The sequence below is a fragment of the Lynx canadensis genome, chromosome A1 (genome assembly GCF_007474595.2).
Source record: "Lynx canadensis isolate LIC74 chromosome A1, mLynCan4.pri.v2, whole genome shotgun sequence".
Taxonomy (NCBI): Eukaryota; Metazoa; Chordata; class Mammalia; order Carnivora; family Felidae; genus Lynx; species Lynx canadensis.
In genome coordinates, this window is record NC_044303.2 from 214,262,777 (window position 1) to 214,283,711 (window position 20,935).

Consider the following 20,935-nt stretch of genomic DNA (forward strand, 5'->3'; position numbering starts at 1 on the left):
CTACGTGTATATTCTTGTGGCGTTTGGGTGGGCACAGATCCACTGCAGTTACTATATAATAGAACACCTAGACATCTCTTGTATAACAGAATATCCATGCTACAACTCAACTAGCTGGACTGAGAAATCAGACATGTGGTGATTTCAGACAATAAGCATCTAGACAACATCACTCAGAAAGGAATGAAACAACAGGAAAGGTCAAGAGATTATACTTAATAATAATAGAGGCCCCCAGTTTAAGGGCATGATTTTGGACTCTTTTGTATCCAGTGATTCTGAACTGTTATGAGCAGTTCCTGGCATCACCTATGAATTTTACATAAATGAATATAAAAGTGAAAGAAAATATTTAGATGATCATAGGTATCTATGTAGAGTTGTATTTTGTCAAGTTTCTGAAACTGAGCTTCTGAGTCCAAACAGATCAAAATAGGGAAGCCAAGATCTATAGTTCTCTACTGCTACATTAGCTTTTCATCTTTGGAAATTAATTATAATCTTGGCTATACTATCACTGCAAATAACACAAAAGTTTAGAATCTCACAAAAGAATGTAATAGGGCAGATATCTTACACGTATATTCATTCCTAAATTCACGAACATCCCAGAAGCCTATATTATCAGGTTTACAACAAACCTCAGATTGCTCTCCATCTTGGCCACTGATCCTGGGGCAAGGCTGTGAATGTAGATACCTGGAGGGCTGTTTTCTAGAGCCAGGCAGCAGGCACCAATACCTAATCCAACTCTGGGCTCTGAGAGGCATCAAAGAAAACGAAGTTAAAAAAAAGTATAAGTGATATGAAGCTACATCACTGTATATTCAGACCAGCAATCATTTATTTTTGACCAGACTGAGAATGTAAATCCTGCTTTTTGCTGTTAACATTATCATACTCTGTAAATGAAATGAGTCCACGGCAGAACCAGGGGCTAACTATGGACTGAATAATTCAGCTGTCTGCTCTCTGCTTAGTCTAAAGAACCTCCTCAATTCTGTTTTTGGAAACAGGCAGAGTCAAAGTAATATATTTTTTTAAGATTTTATTTTTTAAGTAATCTCTACACCCAACATGGGGCTCGAACTTACAACCCTAAGATCAAGAGTCCCATGATCCTCCAACTGAGCCACCCAGACGTCCCAATATTTTTTATTCTAGATACATTTCTTTCACTTATCTTTTTTAGCAACTAATCTCTTGGTTACTTCATTGCTCATATTTCTGTAGTAGGTGTAGAGGAAAAGGAAACAGATGAAAGGCTGTAAGATCTGGTGAAGACCCACAGCTTATAGTTATTAGCTGTATTCTCAACTATAATCTTTTATTCTTCAAAATTTTTTATTAGCCCTAGAATTAAGTCAGTCAGTGATTTTTTTTTTTTTTGTTTTGTTTTTTAAACATGAGTTTCTGACACACAGTGATTCATCTGGGAGAGCTTAAAAGACTCTGTACTACTGGTAACTCTTTTTCACTTTAGCAAAATGACTAAAATCTCTACGTGTGATCCCACTGTCCATTTACAGAATACCATACGTTGTTGGCAGTAAACTGTTCCAAAGGAACAGTTCCTAGAAAAAATTAAAAAAACGAAACCTAGGAACAGATGACAAATTATTATGTGAGAGAATGTAAGGAAGTGGGGAGCAGCTGGTATCACCTTTGTTGAGTGTGACTTCCATGACAATTCTGTCCTTGGGCCCGGGGGCCTTCCGACCCAGGGATGAAGAACCGCCTTCGTCGGAGCCTGCTGCTGAGCTGCCCCCACTGGTGTTGAAGTTGGGGGAGCTGGATCTGCTCATGTGTGTGGGTGTGGAGCAGGGTGTGAGGCTTGGGCTCAGTAACTTTGTGCGTACTGTTAAGACGAATAATCCACTCCGGATTTGCTGAGAAAACAAGAGAGTAAAACATTCTAAATGCTAAAACATTCAGACTACTCCTAGATTAAAGGATGAAAAAAAAAAGAAAAAAAAAAAGAAAAAAAAAAAAAGAACCCAAACCAGAAGGAAATAAGTGAAGAGAAATCAAGAAGATAAAAGAGATAAATAAAAATGTGGTTACCTTAAAGGTATGGATGGCTTCTTGGAACGTCAAGCCCTTTATTGGTATCCCATTTACATCTAGGATTTCATCCCCTAGTGCCAAAATAGGAGAATTACATTAACATCAAACTTTGATGTACTAGAATCTAACTGCATGGTCAGTACTAGAAGAGGATACCATATGGTACCTGATTTACAATTCTATAAAAGGACTTTTATTGTTCCAGCCTACTTTCATTAGCATAGCTCTCAGGAATTTCAAAAAATGGGACAATTAATAACAATACATATTCTTTTGCAGTAATTCTGTATCTCCATCTTTAATGAAAAACAACCAGGGGAAGCATTAAGTTCTAATTCTTTAGTCATTGCCAAGTTCGATAACAGGTGTCCTAAGTTTAGAGATCAAAATGCAATAATGAGTCCCAAGCCTTTCCTCATAGTGTTTGTTTAAAAAACCTAAACCTACTGGCAATATAGCATGAACATATATATAACATATGAGAAAGACACTTCTGTATTTGCAGAAAGACAAGGTTTTCAAGCCTGCAGAATCATCATGGTGTGTGGAAAATGGTTTTAATAACAGAGACAAAAAACTTTTGAGATATTATCTAAAAATGGTATTCCTCCCTCCAGAAATAGTCTAGATGCCTGGTTTTACTGACGCTGTTCCAGGTTCTCAGTCATTAAGACTAAAAGAGATTATTGTGGGCTAATGCCAAATTGTTCTCTCATTCATTCTCATTCTCTCTCTCTCTCCCTCTCTCTCTCTCTCTCTGTCTCTCAAACTATCCTGGACTCATCTTCAACCCCAAGGACGTATGGTCAGGTCATTTTTCCAGCTGTTGATAGTGTCTGCTGGGACTATAAGAGAAATTGGACATCCAGTTGACTTCTCAGTTTGTTTTGGTTTATACTCTCGTAACATGGTCTGTTTTTTTGGAATAACAGTTCATCAAAAACACTACGAAGGGGCCACCGAGAGAAGAGCAGATAAACTTCACACAGTGGTGCAGGACAAACGAAGGCCTCCCTTTACCTGTAACAAAGAGCAACAGCAGCAGAACCTCTCCTGGGCAGCTAATCCCAGGGGCACACTGTGCCTTCCATTAAAGGAATCCTGTAGATGAGGTTGAAAAGGTGGCAGTACCTCCATGCACTTGTTATGTGCTTTTCTTTAATGCAGTTACAGAAGTTGTAAAATAAGTGAAATAATCTGTTTAAAAATAACCACCTAACTAGGTAAGGTTCTTGGTTTGCTTCCATATGGGAAAAGGATACGATCATTAAAATGATTGCTCATGCTCTTAAAAATCTTTATACAAGATTTTTAAAAGATCATTCAACACATTGAAAATCCATTCCAATGACTTACCTTTATTGTAAATGAACACATGTGAAAAAACAGTATTTAGGAGAATCAAGTGCTATTAACCTTTACTAACTATTGATTTTTCCTCCATTTGTCTCCATTCTACCAGTACTGCAGGATGAATTTCAATCAAATGAACATATGGCACATCCATTATAAAAAACACCCTGTTAGAATTTTACATTGTTCTGAAACTAGACACAAATACCACCTGGGAGTTAATCCTTCCTCTAAAAAAGAGAAATAAATATTCCGCCATCAAAATAAGCCTGGTCACGTCTTATCATTAGCATACAGGCTCCTAGGGTAGCTCTGCTTGAAAAAGGAGACTCCAATGGACTCTTATCAGTTAAAAAAAATAAGCTGGCAGAACAGAATAGTACCTATAATTTGGGTCAACTGAACCGACCAGTCATAGCCTTTTTGAAGGTAACTACAAATAGTGTCATTTCATCATTTCACGAAGGAAGTGTGCTAATAAGGGAGGAAGAAAAATCAGGACTCGTGAATAGTTTCTGGGGATCTATCACACAGCACGGTGACTATAGTTAGCAATACTGTGCTGTTCAGTTGAAAATTTCTAAGAGGGTAAGTCTTCAATGTTCTCACCCCCCACCACCACGGTCATTCAGTGGCATGAGGAGGGTGTTAGCTAACTCAGTGTGCTAATAATTTTCCAATATATATGCACATCAAATCATCATGTTGTACACCTTAAACTTACACAGTGTTATATATCATTCACATGTCAATAGTTGGGAGAAAGAAAAGCACTCTGCTAGCATGTTTATGCATGGCACAATGTCAGGTAGCATGGAGAATATAAAAGATGTGCATGTACTCCAGCCCTGAGGCAAGAATGGCCTGCAAGCTCTCAGGAATTTTCAAGGCAAGGAATATGATCAAGATCCAAGGGGACAAGATAGACACTTAAAGACCAAATAAAAATATCGTCATGTTCTGCATATCATCTCATTTAATCTTCGCAACAACTCTTAACTGAGACAAGTGAAGCTCAGGTTACATCAATTGTCCAAGGCCATGATGCAGTAAATGTTGGATTCAGCTCATGTCCTCTAGACCCCCAAGCCCATGGCTTTGGCTGCTGTGCCACTGGCTTCACATCTTGCAAGGAGGCAGATTCTGATGGAATCAGAACTCACCACCACTGAGAACCACGGAGAGGCTTTCTCCTACCTTCTTTAAGTCTTCCATCCTCTGCAGCCGATCCATTTGGGAAAATAGTCTTGACAAAAATCCCCATCTGTCCTCGAATGCAGTCTCGACCTCCAGCAATGCTAAAGCCAAGGCCCTACACCCCAAGCAGAAGGGGGTCCAGGTTGTCATTGCAGTATTTGACTGAGGGCATCTGTTTTTGTCTCAGTATTTCACTGAGGGCATTTTCCCATTGTAGTATTTAACTGAAGTCTCCTTCCCAACTAGGCTCAGAGTTAAGATAACCAGCTATGAATTTATGTTCCCTTCTCTATTTCCTTCCTCAGATCTATCTGCAGTGCACTAGGCTTGCATTATGTTAAAGGGAGAAAGTTTTACACCGAAACATGAAATTGCCAGTATTTGACAATCTTTGATCTCCAAAAATGGCAATTTCACATGGATTGATTAATAGCTCAGGAGAGTCATTTCACACAATTTAGGGGCCATACTTATTTTATTCTTTTGTTTCAGTACTTCCATGTTGTATCAAGATGGATGTTTTGAATTTGTATAATATCAAGGTATTTGTATTATTATCTTTATGATAATGGCAATGCTATGAAATTCATTCAAAAGGGTAAGTAGGAATATGCCCCCTGAAGCTACAGGGGTGGCCTTTCTTTCAATAGTAGTAAATGTTGGAACATTCACTCCACCCTCAACTATACCCTAGCTCCCAGGTGCTGGTGACTCCCTAAGTCATAAGGACAAAAGGGCATGATCATCTCAAATCCCACAGGAAAGGAGCAAAGGAATCCACTCAAATCTACATAAAGGCCACTTAATCTATTCCTCTTTATACCTCTTAATTTTTATTTCATGTAAAAACAACAACAAAATTCACTATTTAAGAAATACACGCTAACAGGGGCGACTGGGTGGCTCAGTCGGTTAAATGTCTGACTCCTGATTTTGCCTCAGGTCATGATCTCACATTTCGTGAAATTGAGCTCTGTGTTGGGCTCTGTGCTGACAGCACAGAGCCTGCCTGGAATTCTCTCTCTCTGCCCCTCCCTTGCACACAAACTCTCTTTCTCTCTCTCTCAAAATAAACAAACGCTAAAAAAAAAAAAAGAAATATATACTAACATTCACTTGGAGGACAAAACTGTGCAGAAGGGAGCTCACCTTGCCTTTTTCTTTGTATAGGCCAATGATGGAGATGACTGATGGCCGAATGAGTCTCCAAGGAGATTCCACCTGAGTGGTGCTTAGGGAGCGGGTGGACTTCTTTACAATCTGGTATTCCTAAAAGTCAGCACACGGCAAGGTCAGGGACAGTCTCATTTATCCTCCTGTGGCTTCTGGCATAAAAATATATTCAGGTTTTGAAAACCTCAGTTGTCTTTTGGGTGACACAGACATTTCTCCCTGCTCCATCTCTGGTCCAGCAGCTTAAAGGGAGTTTATTATCAACAACACTGGAGGAACAGCCCTGGCTGCAGTAGGCTGCCGTGCCTTCCACTGCACATGAAGAGCTGCATGGTGGCTGCTGGCACTCAGTGCTGCTCTTTGACTGTACCCCACAGATCCGACTCTTCTTGCTTTCTGGAATGGAGTGAGGAACCAGAAGCCAAAAGGCCTCAGAGATGTAGGAGGGCCATCCTGTGGCCGGGTTCTCCATGGAAGCCATCTCTTACCCCCATGCCAAGTTCACAATCATGGTTAGAAAGTATCTTGCCATTTTAAGCTTAATTCACTCAACCAAAAACTTAGCAAGCCCTTGTTTCTTATAACACCCAAACCGTAAACCCTGACAACTATTATTCTGTACAAAACACCCTGGTGAGAAATGCAGCAGCTTCGGTTCTAATCCCTCATGTTTGGAAAATAAAATTCTTTCCCAGAAGCCACACCTTCCCCTTTATGGCACGCAAGAGCTTGAATCTCAATCCCTCTCCTGTCCATCACCCACATGTACGTGTGTGGAAGCAAGGTACACTATTTATAACATGAATGAGAGATAAAGAAAATGTAGGGCTAAAATCTTCTACAATTTAGCTCCTTGCTATTCTTCTTAGAATAATAAATTTCTTAAATGAGACAGATATTCCAGCATAAGCAAAAAAGGAAAAAAAAATCACTTTGTGCTTAATATGAGAAAAGAGACATCAGAAAATAGTTGCTATCCTTAATTAGTATATTCTACATTCAAAGGTAGAAATGAGATGTCTGCTAATGATATTTTTGTATTCCTGGCAGCTTAGAACAATTATATTTTTGCAGTTTTACAAAATATCTGCCAGCTATGTTGGCTTCCCAGACTCTGATTCATTTAAAAAATGTTGGCTTGGCAAGGTTACTACCCTTTTACTGAAACCATCATGGAGATAGGCAGACATAGCCTATGGGTTTTCAACCCTCAAATATGGAGGTTCATGTGTGGACTTAGAAGGGAATACTCTCTCACCACCAATCTCCAGCAGCACCTCCTTCCATCCCCCTTCTGGGAGCCCATGGGAACCAGAGGTCTGCATGCTTCATTGCTCTCCTGATGTGTTTCAGGGGTCCCACTGCATTTTTTAGACCTCTGCTGTCCAATATGGCAGCCACTAAGTCACCTGTCATGGTCTATATTTAAATGGAGATTAAAATAAAAAATACACGCCTTAGTGTCACTTGCTACTTTTCATGTGCTCTGTAGACACACGTGGCTCCCACAGTGGATAGTAGAGACATAAAACACTTCTATCACTGCAGGAAGCTGTATTGAGTAGCTCTACTCTAGACAATGCTTTGTAGGGGAGGGAGAGAGAACAGGGAAAAGAAGGGTGAATCCTGGGAGAAAAAGAAAAGGGCAGAAAAGAAGACAAGAAAAAGGACAGTTTGAAAAGGGGAAAAAGTCTTTCCTTTAAAATCTTCACTAGCCTGTGCTTTCTGGAAGCCTGGTTACAAATAAGTATTTCTGGGCTTTAAATAATAAATATGGTCAGGTTTCTCAGCAGGTCAGTTAAGAAATCACCACCTCAATGCTAGACATCCTTGGCTCTGATGGCAGGAAACCCTCTCTCACTTTCCACACTAAACTAAAATAGTCCACAATGTGGCTCTCCTACAACTTTCTGATCCACCCCCTGACTCTGCCGGCCCAGTTGGATCATTCTGAGCAGGCCATAGGCTCGTCTCTAGTCAAGGGTTTGGAGGAGTTTTAACCAGGACCCATGCAAGTTTTTTGCTCTGCTTTTTCTCCATGTCCCAACTCAAGTTGTCTTTGGGTAGATTCCACACAAAATAACCTGATCAGCAATTGCCTATGGAACGTGGGCACTTACTATTTTACTGGGTAGGTAAAACTTTCTTTATAGTGATTCTGGCATATCACTTTGAGCAAAATATTCAATCTCTTTGAGATTCATTGGCCTGTCAATAAAATGGTGATGATACACCAAAAGTAATGACCCAACCCAGATGACCAGTTACACGTCCTTTACGACTCTACCATCTGTGAGTCTACATGAGCTTATGGATGTCATTGCTGCTACCCTCCACCTCCATCTCTGCTTTGTTGTAGGCAAGATGCCAATGGCTTCTCTTGAGCTCTCTGGCTGATGATGCCAGGACTCAAAGAACACTCCACAAGTTTCCCAGAGACTGAGCCTGCCTTCAACTTGGTTAGGAGCTGTCTCCCCTTTTGACTGTGTTGAGGATGATGTAATTGAGGAAGAGCCTTTGTGAGGAATTATGGAGTTCTGAACTCTTATGAGGCAGGCCCTGGAATATTAACATCACCACCTACTTCACCCCTATCTGCAGCCCCACTGACCTTGCCTGTTTGAGTCATTACTGTGTAACAGGTAAAATCCCAGACACAGTATAGGCACGTACATGCACTCCCTCTCTCTCTCATACGACCCAACACCCACCCACCTACCCAGCCGGTGGTTATGCTGACACCTGACGCGCCCACTAAACAAGCGATGGTGGTTGACCACAGACCGTGAGGCGCCACTGTCTCCTGGCAGTTGAAAGCAGCTCTCAGTTCCAAAACACACAGTAGGAAGGGGAGCAAGATGTCGAGATCCAACAAGGGATTATTTTTCTCTACTGTTCCGAATACTAGGCTGACTTCCTTCTAACCTCCATGGATAGACCTCGCTCTCCGTGCTACATCTTTAGTCCCAAATACCCCTGCCCACACAGATGGGAAGTTCTTCATAACACGGCTATTCCTGTTGGTCTCTGAAAGAGTAAATATTTGGAAGCCTAGAGACCCAGGGGTGGAAACATGCTCTTACATCCCTAACTGGGCAACTTTGTATGAGAAAACAAAAGGTTCTATGGTATTGTCCTACCTGTGATGTTCCAGTAGAGTCCAGCAGCTGGGGAAGAGAGTGCTTTCTGCCATCTCGGGAGACCTCCAACATTCTGGCCCGCAGGTCCCCATTTCGTACCATCAATTCGTTATATTCTTCAACAGACTCTAGACGGTGTACACCCCCTTGAAAAAACAGGGGGGAAAACATGGTTTGATACGAGATTTAAAGAATCTTATCAGAGCATCATATGCATAAACTTGTTGCATTTATGTCCACACTTCATGGTTTTCATAAGGCCTGGTGTCTGATACTTTTAAAGCACTGAGCTCATTGCTTTCTACCAATAAGCTCTGCCTAAGCTGGGTGTATGTTGAGGCCATTAATGCCATATTGTGAAGAATGTGCCAGTTTTTGAAGGGACCAGACGGGATATGGGAAAATGTATGTTTCATCCAAGTAAGATGTAGCCAGGGTTGATATGGCAATAAATGATAGTGAAAATGCCATCAGTATAGGTGGTTTTCTAGTGATGGAGGAACATTATTCTGTGGTTGGCATAGTTCCATTCTTGCGGCAGGTGGTTTTTTTCACTTAATGACTTTTTAAATAACCTTTTTATTAAAGAGTAACAATTTACAGAAATATGCACAAATCATATAAGTGTATGGTTCCAAGAAATTTCACAAAGTAAATGTTCTAAAAACCAACACCCAGACCAAGGAATAGAATACGATCAGAACCCAAAAGCCATTTTTGCACCACTAACCACCCTTCACCCAGGGTAACCATTATCATGACTTCTAATATCATAGATTAGTTTTGCCTTCTCAAACTTTATATAAATGATCACAAATGATAAATACTTTTTTATATCTGGCTCCTTACTCTTAGCATCTGTTTGTGAAACATGGGCTGTTGCTAATAGTTTGTTCATCCCATTTCTGCATACTATTTCATTGTATAAACATGCCACAATTTGGCTATGCATTCTGTTGTTGATAAACATTTGGTTTATTTCCAGTTTTAGACCTAGAACAAGGGTCAACATTTTTTTTTCGTTTTTCTTTTGTAAAGGCCAGATAGTACATGTTTTAGGCTCTATGGGCCATGGGTGGCCTCTGCTGCATAATCTTTAAACATTTTTTTTTTTTTTTAACACAACCCACTGAAGATGCAGAAAGCATTTCTAGCTTGTGGTCCATACACATGTAGCTGTGGATGGTGGTTTGCTGACCCAAGACTTAGAATATACTATTACGAAACATTCTTATAAAAGTCCTATCTGTGGGGTGCAGACCTAGGAGCGGAGTTGCTGAGCTACTGGTACACATTCACCTTTACCAATGTTGTAACATTCATGTGTGTGAGTCCAAGTTTCCCCACGTCCTTGTCACACTTGGTAGTGCCAGTTTAATTTTAGCCACTGTGGTGGATATTGTAATGCCATTTCGAGCTTGTTTTTTTTTTTTATTTAACATTTTATTTTCAAGTAATCGCCACACCTGATGTGGGGCTTGAACCCACAACCCTGAGGTCAAGAGTCAAAAGTCACACATTCCAGCAACTGAGCCAGGCAGGTGCCCCTCACTGTGGTTTTTTTTTTTTTTTTAATTTTTTAATTTTTAATGTTTATTTATTTTTGAGAGAGACAGAGACAGAATGCGAGTGGGTTGGGACAGAGAGAGAGGGAGACACAGAATCTGAAACAGGCTCCAGGCTCTGAGCTGTCAGCACAGAGCCTGACGTGGGGCTCGAACTCACGAGCTGCGAGATCATGACCTGAGCTGAAGTTGGATGCTCAACCGACTGAGCCACCCAGGCACCCCTCATTGTGGTTTTTAATTTACATTTCACTGATGACCAATGAGACTGAGTTTCTTTCAAATATTTATTGGCTGTTTTACTTTTGTAAATTTGCAGAGTGGCTGTTTTATTTTTATTTTTATTTTTATTAAGTTGTAAAGTGCCTGTTCAAGTCTTTTGTTTATTTATCGGGTTTCTGTCTTTTTGTTGTTGATGTATAGAAGTTTTTATTTTTTTATTGTTAACATATTTTGAATATGAGTCCTTCATGGGATCTATGTTCTGTAAATCTTTTTCCATCTTTGTGACTTCCTTGCCTTTTCACTCTTAATGGTATTTTATGATGCAAAAGTTCATAATTTTAATATTGTATAATATATCAATTTTTCCCCATATGCTTAGAGCTTTTGTGTCTTAAGAAAAAAAAAATTTTAATGTTTATTTATTTTGAGAGGGAGCAAGTGAACACAGGTAGGGGAGGGACAGAGAGAGAGGGAGAGAGAAAATCCAAAGCAGGCTCCATGCACCAGCACAGAGCCCAATGCGGGGCTCGAACCCACAAACTGTGAGATCATGACCTGAGCCCAAACCAAGAGTCTGAAGCTTAACTGACTGAGGCACCCAGGGGCCCCAAGAAATTTTTACAGTAATTTTTAAAGAAACCTTTACCAATACCTAGTTTATATTATATGCTTTTAAAAAATAAGATAATTTAAGGGACTTTAATCTTAAATGATGGCTTAATTACATTGAATATGGCTATAATCATATTACAGTGTCTATATTATACATTATATATGTATATATACATATGTGTGTGTATAGCTATATACACATACAGATTCTTTGTAATATTAAGTTCTCCTAGACTATGTAATGTTTCATTTGATGACCTAAAATTCAATTTACCTAAACATTTCTCAGAAAGTTTTTCATGGAATAAAAAAGATGATTCTGTAGCCTGTTAAAAATAATATATTGAGTTTTTAATAGTGATGAAAAGTTGGAAGAGTGAGGATACAGTTATATTAACAGGAACATCACTAAAAGCTTGGTTTTTCAAAAGCTACATATTAACTTTGTGATACAGATTTTCAAACACCTGAAACTCCTTTGCAATCAAAGAGAAATTTCCATTTAAAAAGATCACAAACCTAAGGCATTAATGTGGATAAATCAAAAATACCAAAATGAAAAGGGAACCCTGCTGGCAAAAAAGGAAGTATGAAGTAAGGAAAATTCAGGTTAGAATATCAGGAAAAATGTGCCATAAAATGGCTTTAGTCATTTTGGAGCCAAGCTAGGCAAAAATCTTAGTGAAAATGGCTGGAACTTCTTTACAGAATCTCCTTAATAATTCATGACTTACTAATTCATGGCCAGATTAATCCATCTTGGCAAGCCTACTCATCTGAAAAAGATTTATTAGAAGAAAGTGCCTTCTGAGTCAACAGGGAGGCACTTGCCTCAACAGAAGAGAAACCACATACGGTAGTGTCTGTAGATAACATACTGATACGTGAATACCAGAGTGACTCACTGTTAGAAAATACGAAGTAAATATCCAAGTTTACAGGACAAATTAGCAGTTGATCGCATTAAAATCTCCTGTATTCAAATGTCTTTGGACTGAACCATATTTCACAGCACTGGATGAAGACTCGTAAGCCTCTTTCATAGATCTCAAATTGCTTTTCCAGCCTTATCTCCCACTACCCTGCTACATGAATTCTTTGCTTCAGCCTGCTGATTCTCAAAGGAGCAGATTTGTCCTCCTCCCGCATCCTTTCCAAAACCGGGGAGCCTATAAATATCACTTGCCATTTTACCTCACTTTGCCGCCATCGGCTCCCACCCTGAGGGGCTCCTTACCCCTAATCTCTCTGACAAGTTCTGCTGGTTTCAATCATTGTTCCTGTTGAGTTACTGGATCTTTCAGATGGCTGAGGAGGAAAAACAGTGGCCAAAAACTTCTCTAACCAATTTTCCCCCATTGCCCCTAAACATTTCTCATGCATTTTCTCCCTAGTCTACACCGCTGTTTTCTTCCTCTTTGGTTCTGTCAAATCTTGCCAAGGTACTGGCCCTCCTTTATCTCGTGTCCTCTGGATGCCTCCCCTAAGTGCCACAACCCAGAAACACTCTCGTTCGTGCCTTATCATGGCCTTCAAGTTCTTGAGAATATTCTTGTCTGACCCTCCTCAACCATCTTCCCCCGTTGAGAGGGAAAGAGGAGACAATGATGATGAATTGATGTTAATGACAGCAATGTGACAACAGTGGCAGCTATCACGTGAGCTATTGCTACCATATTTGGGAGTGGTCATGCCACATTCATTCTCTCCATCTTTCAACTGAGACGGTACACTGATTCCTAGAATAAAAGTAATTTAGAATCCTCATTTTACACATGAGGATTCTCTCTTTCATGAAGAAAGAGAGACTCAGAGAAGTCAAGTCATCGGTCTCAGGCCACATAGCCTGAGGAACTGAGGAACTGAGGCAGAGCTGGGAACTGAACACTGACTTCTCCCTGACTTCGTGCACGTTATACATAGTTCCTTATTATGGCCGCAGATGTCTGGGAAGGAAAGGAAGGGAGGGTGACATCCATTTGTGGCAAACAGTAGCCAGCCCTGGATTTACTACTCAGCTGAATGTACTGCTTGTTCTAAATTAATAGTATAAACAGTGTTAGAGATTTATGATTTGAAAGGTCCCCAGCTACATCACCCTCCCCACATCTGTATCTAGAAAGCCCCAGACTGGGGAGGAGGATTCTCTTCAAGAGTCTCAGGAAGCCAAGGGGTGGAAAGGAGAACTGTCTGGGAGGCAGATCTTTTTGCTGGCACCGGGTGACCTTTGGGATTCCCTTAGCTTCTCTGGTCTCATCCATAAAGCGAGGAATGTGACTGTACGGGTTTCAAAGGTCCCTGACTTTTCTCCAGAGCTCTGTGGCCCCCTTGAGAACTGTTAATAAGGTGTTGATTAACTCTGCTATGACAGCTGCCCTAAAGATCTCTGTCTGTTATGCCCCCGTGACTCCCAGGAGCCCAGCACACAGAAGGTAAATGTATTTCTCTTAGTCGTCCCTCCGGGGCTGCAGGGGGGCTTGGTTGTCCTCTCCACACGGGGACCTTGGGCACCACATCTGTCCTACGACTTACCAGCCTCTGGCCAGAGTACACTGTTTTGTCACAACCCCTGTTCAGGTGTATACTGCCTAATGATTATGAGTTACAAATACAAACTAATTCACTTTGTTATTCGGGTTTTTAAAGACAAACAGATGTATTTTGTGGCCCTATACTGGTTGCTTTACCTGAGAATAACTCAGCAGAGGGCCAGGCAGTGTTGGGGGGCGGTGCTCCTGGCTGTCAGGCACAGACACCACCCCTCGCCACTGATCTGTGTGGCAGGAAGGGACTGACATTTCTTGGCTGGCTACTTTGATGTGTTTTGTTTGTTTCCTAATGTGCTCAACCTTTCAAAGTCAGATTATCTCCTTTTTTTCAGGTGAGGGAGTGGAGGTTCAGGGGCTTTAGATAACCAGCCCAAGGTCATATGAGATGTCTTTCACAGGTGGGCAGCCAGGACTGGCTTCTCCAACAGGCCAGCAGAAACAGTGCTGAGGGCCCACAAAAAAGCTTTAATTATAAGAATAGTAATGGAGAGAGAATAATGAATCCAGCTTGAATCTTCGCAGCCATCAAACATAATTTTTAGTGTTTTTAATAATTTTTAAAAATTTTATTTATTTATTTTAAGAGAGAGAGAGAGAGGGAGGGAGGGAGGGAGAGAGGGAGAGAGGAAGGACATGTGTGAGAGCGGGTGAGGGGTAGAGACGGAGAGAGAGAGAATCCCAAGCAGCCTCTGCACTTTTGGTGCAGAGCCCAATATGGGGCTCAAACTCACAAACCACAAGATCATGACCTGAACTGAAATCAAGAGCTGGGCGCTTAACCGACTGAGCCACGCCGGCGCCCCTTTAGTTTTTTTTTAATAGGAAAAAGAGCCCATCAAGGAGATAGTGCCTAGGACGCACGGATCATAACAGGTCTCTGCACATGGCCTCTGCTTTCGACACTGACTTTTTCTCTCAAGGCCTAGGCCAGCTACTATGAGGCTATACCCAGGAAACGGGAAATCTACTTGTTCCCAAAAGCTTCAACTCCTATCCCATTTTTCCACCTGCGTAGTTGAGATGTAGATTTCATAGTAAATAGCTCACTGCCCCTTGTTCTGGCGGACCGAAGGCTTGGGGAGAGGGACATGTGCCCAGAAGATAGGCCAGTAGGAATACGCCACGGCGAATGGGTCACCTGAAGTCCTGTGGAAGTAGATGATCAAGTTTAAGCAGAGACAAACAGAGATTCACAAACTTGACAGTCACTTCATTATGACTCAAATAAAAATATTCACGTGGGCAGCCGGGCTGAATGTGGTTTTATGCTTGGGGCATGTACTACCTAAAGGAAAAACAATTTTGAGGGTATAAGGGGACAAAAAGAGCTCATTCTGTTAATGACTTGATCTTCCCCCTCCTGAGGCTGGAAGCTGACAGGCCATACCAGGCAGAGTTCTGCTTACCTGAAAGGCGACTCTTGAGTTTCATCTTACTGCTGCCCTGCTTGGGACTTTCCAGGTTTCCCTTGGGTTCCTCGGGGCCACACGAATCTTGGGGCTCATCTGTCCCAGGCATCTGAAATCAGACAGCACAGAGCTGATGGGAGAGGCCAGCCTGCAATCATTGATGAGGTCCCTCTCCCAGGATTTATCTCCAGGCTTCAAGTGCAGCAGTACAGGTATCACGTGGGCAAAAAGGTTCCCGGGATCAAAGCACAAGCCCTCAGATGACCTGGAACCACAGAGCCTTCTGCCGGCAAGTTCCTCCTCAGCACGCTACCTCGGATGCACAGCAGAGAAACAGGAGGTTTTGAAGTGGAAACGGCCCCAGAGGCCATTTTATTTCTGGAGAAAACTTGTTGGTGAAGGTCACCCAGGTGGTCATGAAGACACAACTAACTATAGCCCAGGTTTCTTGACTTGTGGGTGAATGCTTGTCCCTACAGTGCAAGTTGCAAGAAATATTAAACCAGAAATTTAAATTAGATTCTAAAACACAGAAACACGTTAACTTTGTGGAGCCAAGTAAGTACACCTCTTGGGCCAACCACACTGTGTGCTATGTTCCCACGTACGGGTTCAGCACTGCCCAGGCGACGTGCAGGCAGCCACATACAGTCAGCCCACACGTCTGCACAGTGTGCACCTATGCTCTCAGACCCTAAGGGACAGTACAGAAAGAAAGGTCCCAAGGTCTGTAAGGTCCTCTATCTGAGAAAAGCCAAACAAGCTAACAATAACCAATTACATTTATTAGAGAGGAAAAGGAGACTCATGTGCTTGAGAGCCCGTAAAAAAAATTGGGGAGGTAAATTTATATGTACATAACTTATGAGATAGATCAAACAATGAGCTTTCCCATTTGAAATTTTATTTTCCTTTGAGGTTTTGAAGGGAAAAAGTCATGTTAGTTAAAATAGGTAGGATTCACATGAAGAAACATATGAACTTTAAAAAGACATAGAAGATATCCTTTAATACTTCATGGTCATTGAAAGTCATATAGTTATGATGTAAAAACAAACAACCCAAACCCTGAGTGTTAACAGATAATAAAAATTATACATTGTGTATCAAATTCAGTATATGAAAATGTATAGAGTAAGCAGTAAGAGTAATCTCTGAGGTAAACCCCACCTCCTTCTCAAGTCCCCCTCCCTCCTCAAATTCACCTATCTTTTTGGATGAGAAAGAGGGGAGGAGAAAAGGTCTGAGAAATGAGGAGATGTAGGTAAGTTGAGGAAGGGGCACTGGGAAAACAAATTCATCCTGATATATAAAAACAAAGATAAATTTGGTGAATCCCTATTATAATGTCAGGGATTGGCAGGTCTCCAGGTTTAAATTATTAAGTAAAGGCAAGACTGGAATGCTGAGGATGATTTTAGAGATTCTCAAGAGGGATGTCTTTCCCAACCCCAAACTGCAACATTTAATTCACACCCAGTGCAAAAGAAGCCTCTTGGAGACATGCCAGAGATCTGGGGCACAGGAGGAGACATGCAAATAGGAATAATCTAGAGAGAAGCCTCGGGGCCTCTCCTTTGCTTAATTTAAAAGCTTTATGGAAAGAACCTGTCTCCAGACCGTAAACAGCAGTTACTGGAGATGGAGTTAAGTTCCCGGTTCTTTCTCTTATACCACCTGACCCGGGCTATCAGCCTACAGAGAAAGGATTCCTCAGCTTGTAAGTCATTACTTCCTCTGTGCTCATTCAGTGGGTGGCTTATTACATAGAAGCCACGGCCCAAACCATCAGAAAGCATGTTTGAGGATCTCATGTCAAGGGAGGAAAACAATTCTAGCCAAATGTTTCTGGACTCATGAAGCTTCCTTCTTCCATTTTCCCCTCTGTTTTTCCAGCACGGCCCTAGGTTTTCATACGATCAGAGAAATTTTGGAGATGACATAAGCCCTCATATGAGTAACAGAAAGGCAAGTGACCTGCCCAAGCCTTCTCAACTCATTACAGGTAAGGCTGAGACTTCTTAGTCTCCTAATTTCCAGTTTCATGCATTACTAGGATTTTTCCTCCCTCCCTCCTTAGAGGATTTTTTTTTTACTGTTTTTTTTTCTTTTAATGTTTATTTATTTTGAGAGAGAGAGAGAGAGCATGAGTAGGGAAGGGGCAGAGAGAGAGAGAGAAAGGGAGAGAGAGAATCCCAAGCAGGCTCTGTGCCGTCAGCTCAGAGCCTGACGTGGGGCTCAAAGTCACTAAACCGTGAGATCATGACCTGAGCTGAAATCAAGAGTTGGACGTTTAGTCACCCAAGTGCCCCTAGATACTTTTTAATTAAGTTAATACTTTGGATGATCAATACTGTATCGTATTATATAGTTCGTACACCTTAAATTTTTCCCACTTAATGTTCACAGCAAACATGTGTCCCAAGGTAAAAGAAAAATATTCTCTCCACTGACAGATGAGGAAAAAAATGGAGACCCTTCAGTAACACCCTTTTGTTTATAACATATATCCCGGATCTAGGCTAGATCATGTGTACAGCAAACGAGAGCACAAGCTGAGGGGTGTAGTTTCACAAGAGCACACACATGCGGTGTCAAATCTGTGTTCTGGTGATGTGAGCCCCACGGCTGCCAATTCTGCTTTATTTTCAGAATCTGAGAGAGGCGGTTTCGAAGTAAGAGAATCACAGCCTTAAGGAATAACTTTTTTTTTTTTTAATCTGAAATGCACCAAAGAAAGAAATGACATTTGGTTTCTATGATCTATAAAATACCAATATCATTTCTTATACCAAAGAAATCTTACGTTAAAGACGGTGGGTGTGTTAACGTTACTACTGAAAGCCTGTGACTAAAGCCAACAAGAATGGACCTCGAGACGTGTCAGAGAGTTGCAAACGGCACACTGTTGAGCTCAGGCAGCCGTGCAATCTTATTTCAGAACCCCCTCAAAGTGTTAGCATTGGGTTCTGAATTTAAACAGAACCTTTCCCTCTCACAACAGAAAGCTGTCATGATTTTAGGTGGTATGTAAGTCAACGAACAGGAAGTAACAATATGCAAAGCGCAATTTTGATCACAATGGGCCTCTCTTCAGTCTCGTGACTATTGTCTGAAAATGTCCCCACTCTAAAGAGTCCCTTTGTTGTATTTTTATTATTTTAGATGCACGGAACAAATCAAGCTGTTCTAGGAATGATGTCATTTTAGTTGTTTTAAAATGAAATGTGCAAAAAGTGCTCCTGGAAGGCCTTTGGTTCAGCTGGTATAATCTATTGTTCATCAGCAATTTCTAATTCATGTGTTATACAACAATGCCATTATATTAATGGAATCTAACGTAATTTGCCAATTTCCAAGTTAGAGCCTTTCCGTTTGGACAGTTTTCTACACTTGTAGCCTATGAGATTCGCACTGAAGCAGAATCTTTAGCTTCTGGCTTTACAGACAAGTGGCAGAGCAGAGTGGTTAAGAGCAGCTGCCTGGGTACAGATCTGGTTGCACCATTAACTACCAGTGTAGGTGCATGAGCCAACCTCCTTGAGTTTCAGCAACCTCATCTCTAAAATGGGCTTTAAGAATTAAATGATAATTTTCTGGGGCGCCTGGGTGGCTCAGTTGGTTAAGTGACTGACTTCGGCTCAGGTCACGATCTCACGGTTCGTGGGTTCGAGCCCCGTGTCGGGCTCTGTGTTGAACACTTGCTTGGAGCCTGCTTGACATTCTGTCTCCTTCTCTCTCTGCCCCTCCCACCTTGTGCTCTGTCTCACTCTCTCCAAAATAAATGTAAAAGAAAAATTTTTTTTAAAAAGAATTAAATAATTTTCTGATTAAAGATAGCAGATTTCCTTCCTTTTCTCCCCCTCATGGGAAGCCACACTCAAATGACAGAGAAGAGATTTTAAAATGACAGACATCATCCCACAAGGGTTCAAAGAGAACAAAAGACAATAGCAACAAGACTCTGGAAACCAGTAAGCACGACTATGTGCTAACGGATCCAACTTGAGAAAACGGAATCCTAAAGCTGGGATTGGAGAAAGCTACAAAGCGACCCAGTTTGAACAAGAGGTCCCCCGGAGGCTCAGGAGTTGCCAATAAAGGGTCTCTGGAGGTGTGGGGATGTCGTTGTGAGGCTGAGGCAGCGGGGAGAGTGGAAAGTGCCTGACACAGGTACTTAGAACGGATCTGATTGTGAGGAGACTCCCAGGTCTCAGCACTGACCTGGACAAACTTTGGTGTGTAAGAGAATCCCCTGGAGAGCGAAGAAAGAATGCCCAGGCCGGTGGAAGTGGAGCAGGCCCCACAATTCATCACTGCCCTGGTCCAGACAGAGCCGAGCTGCAATTACCAAGCTTACTCTAGAGGGAAGGATGGAGGCTCCAGCTGCACCACAATAAGCTGTCAGCCAAAGGATGAGGGAGGGTGGTGATCACGCCGCTCTCTGTTGGGCACATTGGCATGTTAACCAGCAATGGCGGAAACCTGCCTCACTCTCTGTATGCACGAGAAGCACCTGCACCGCATGCCAAGTTAATGCAACTTCCGTTACTAGAGGTCGTGACATGGGTTATGCCCAGAATATATCAATAGATCATGGACATCAGAGGCGGTTTCTCATGATGCAAATAGAAACAACAGTGTGTACATATGTATGTATGTGTGTGTGTATGTATGTATATATTTTAGACAGTTGACTCTTTTTTTTCTTTTAATTCTCAGGTTAGTTAACATGCAGCATAGTCTTGGCTTCAGTAGAACCCAGTGCTCATCCTGAAAAGTGCCCTCCTTAATGCCCGTCACCCATTTAACCCACCCCCACGCCCTCATCGACCATCAGTCTGTTCTTCATAATTTAACAGTCTCTTACGGTTTGCCTCCCTGTTTGTATTTTTTCTTCCTTCCCCTATGTTCATCTGTTAAGTTTCTCAGATTCCACATGACTGAAATCATATCTTTCTCTGACAGTTCCATCTATGTTGTTGCAAATGGCAAGATTTAATTCTTTTTCATCTCTGAGTAATATTCCAGTGTGTGTGTGTGTGTGTGTGTGTGTGTGTGTATACCACATCTTTTTTTTTATGTTTATTTATTTTTGAGAGAGAGAAAGAGAAGACACTGTAAGCAAGGGAGGGACAGAGAGAGAGGGAGACACAGAATCTGAAGCAGGCTCCAGGCTCTGAGCTGTCAGCACAGAGCTCAGTGCAGGGCTCGAGCTCACAAACCGTAAGATCATGACCTGGGCCAAAGTCGGCTGCTTAACCAACTGAACCACTCAGGTGCCTTATATACCATATCTTCTTAAGCCATTCATCAGTTGATGGACATTTGGCTTCTTTCCAAATTTAGCTATTGCTGATAGTGCTGCTATAAAATTGGGATGCATATGCCCTTCCAAATCAGCATTTTTTAAAAAATTTTTTTAACGTTTATTTATTTTTTGAGACAGAGAGAGACAGAGCATGAATGGGGGAAGGGTCAGAGAGAGAGGGAGACACAGAATCGGAAGCAGGCTCCAGGCTCCAAGCTGTCAGCACAGAGCCCGATGCAGGGCTCGAACTCGTGAACCACGAGATCATGACCTGAGCCAAAATCAGACACTTAACCGACTGAGCCACCCAGGCGCCCCCAAATCAGCATTTTTA

At 41.7% G+C, this 20,935-nt stretch overlaps 1 protein-coding gene across 4 annotated transcripts in view; it reads right to left on the reverse strand.

Moving 5' to 3' along the window:
* Nucleotides 1–20,935, reverse strand: part of PDZD2 (PDZ domain containing 2) — a 279,185-nt gene that overhangs the window by 34,936 nt on the left and 223,314 nt on the right. For all 4 annotated transcript variants that reach the window (XM_032594615.1, XM_032594614.1, XM_030331887.1 and 1 more), the window contains 7 exons: nt 15,288–15,399; nt 8,931–9,076; nt 5,767–5,886; nt 4,618–4,732; nt 2,065–2,138; nt 1,664–1,889; nt 642–759 (listed from right to left, as the gene is read on the reverse strand). In XM_032594615.1, coding sequence (XP_032450506.1) covers nt 642–759; nt 1,664–1,889; nt 2,065–2,138; nt 4,618–4,732; nt 5,767–5,886; nt 8,931–9,076; nt 15,288–15,399 — 911 coding nt within the window. The remainder of the gene's footprint in view (nt 1–641; nt 760–1,663; nt 1,890–2,064; nt 2,139–4,617; nt 4,733–5,766; nt 5,887–8,930; nt 9,077–15,287; nt 15,400–20,935) is intronic.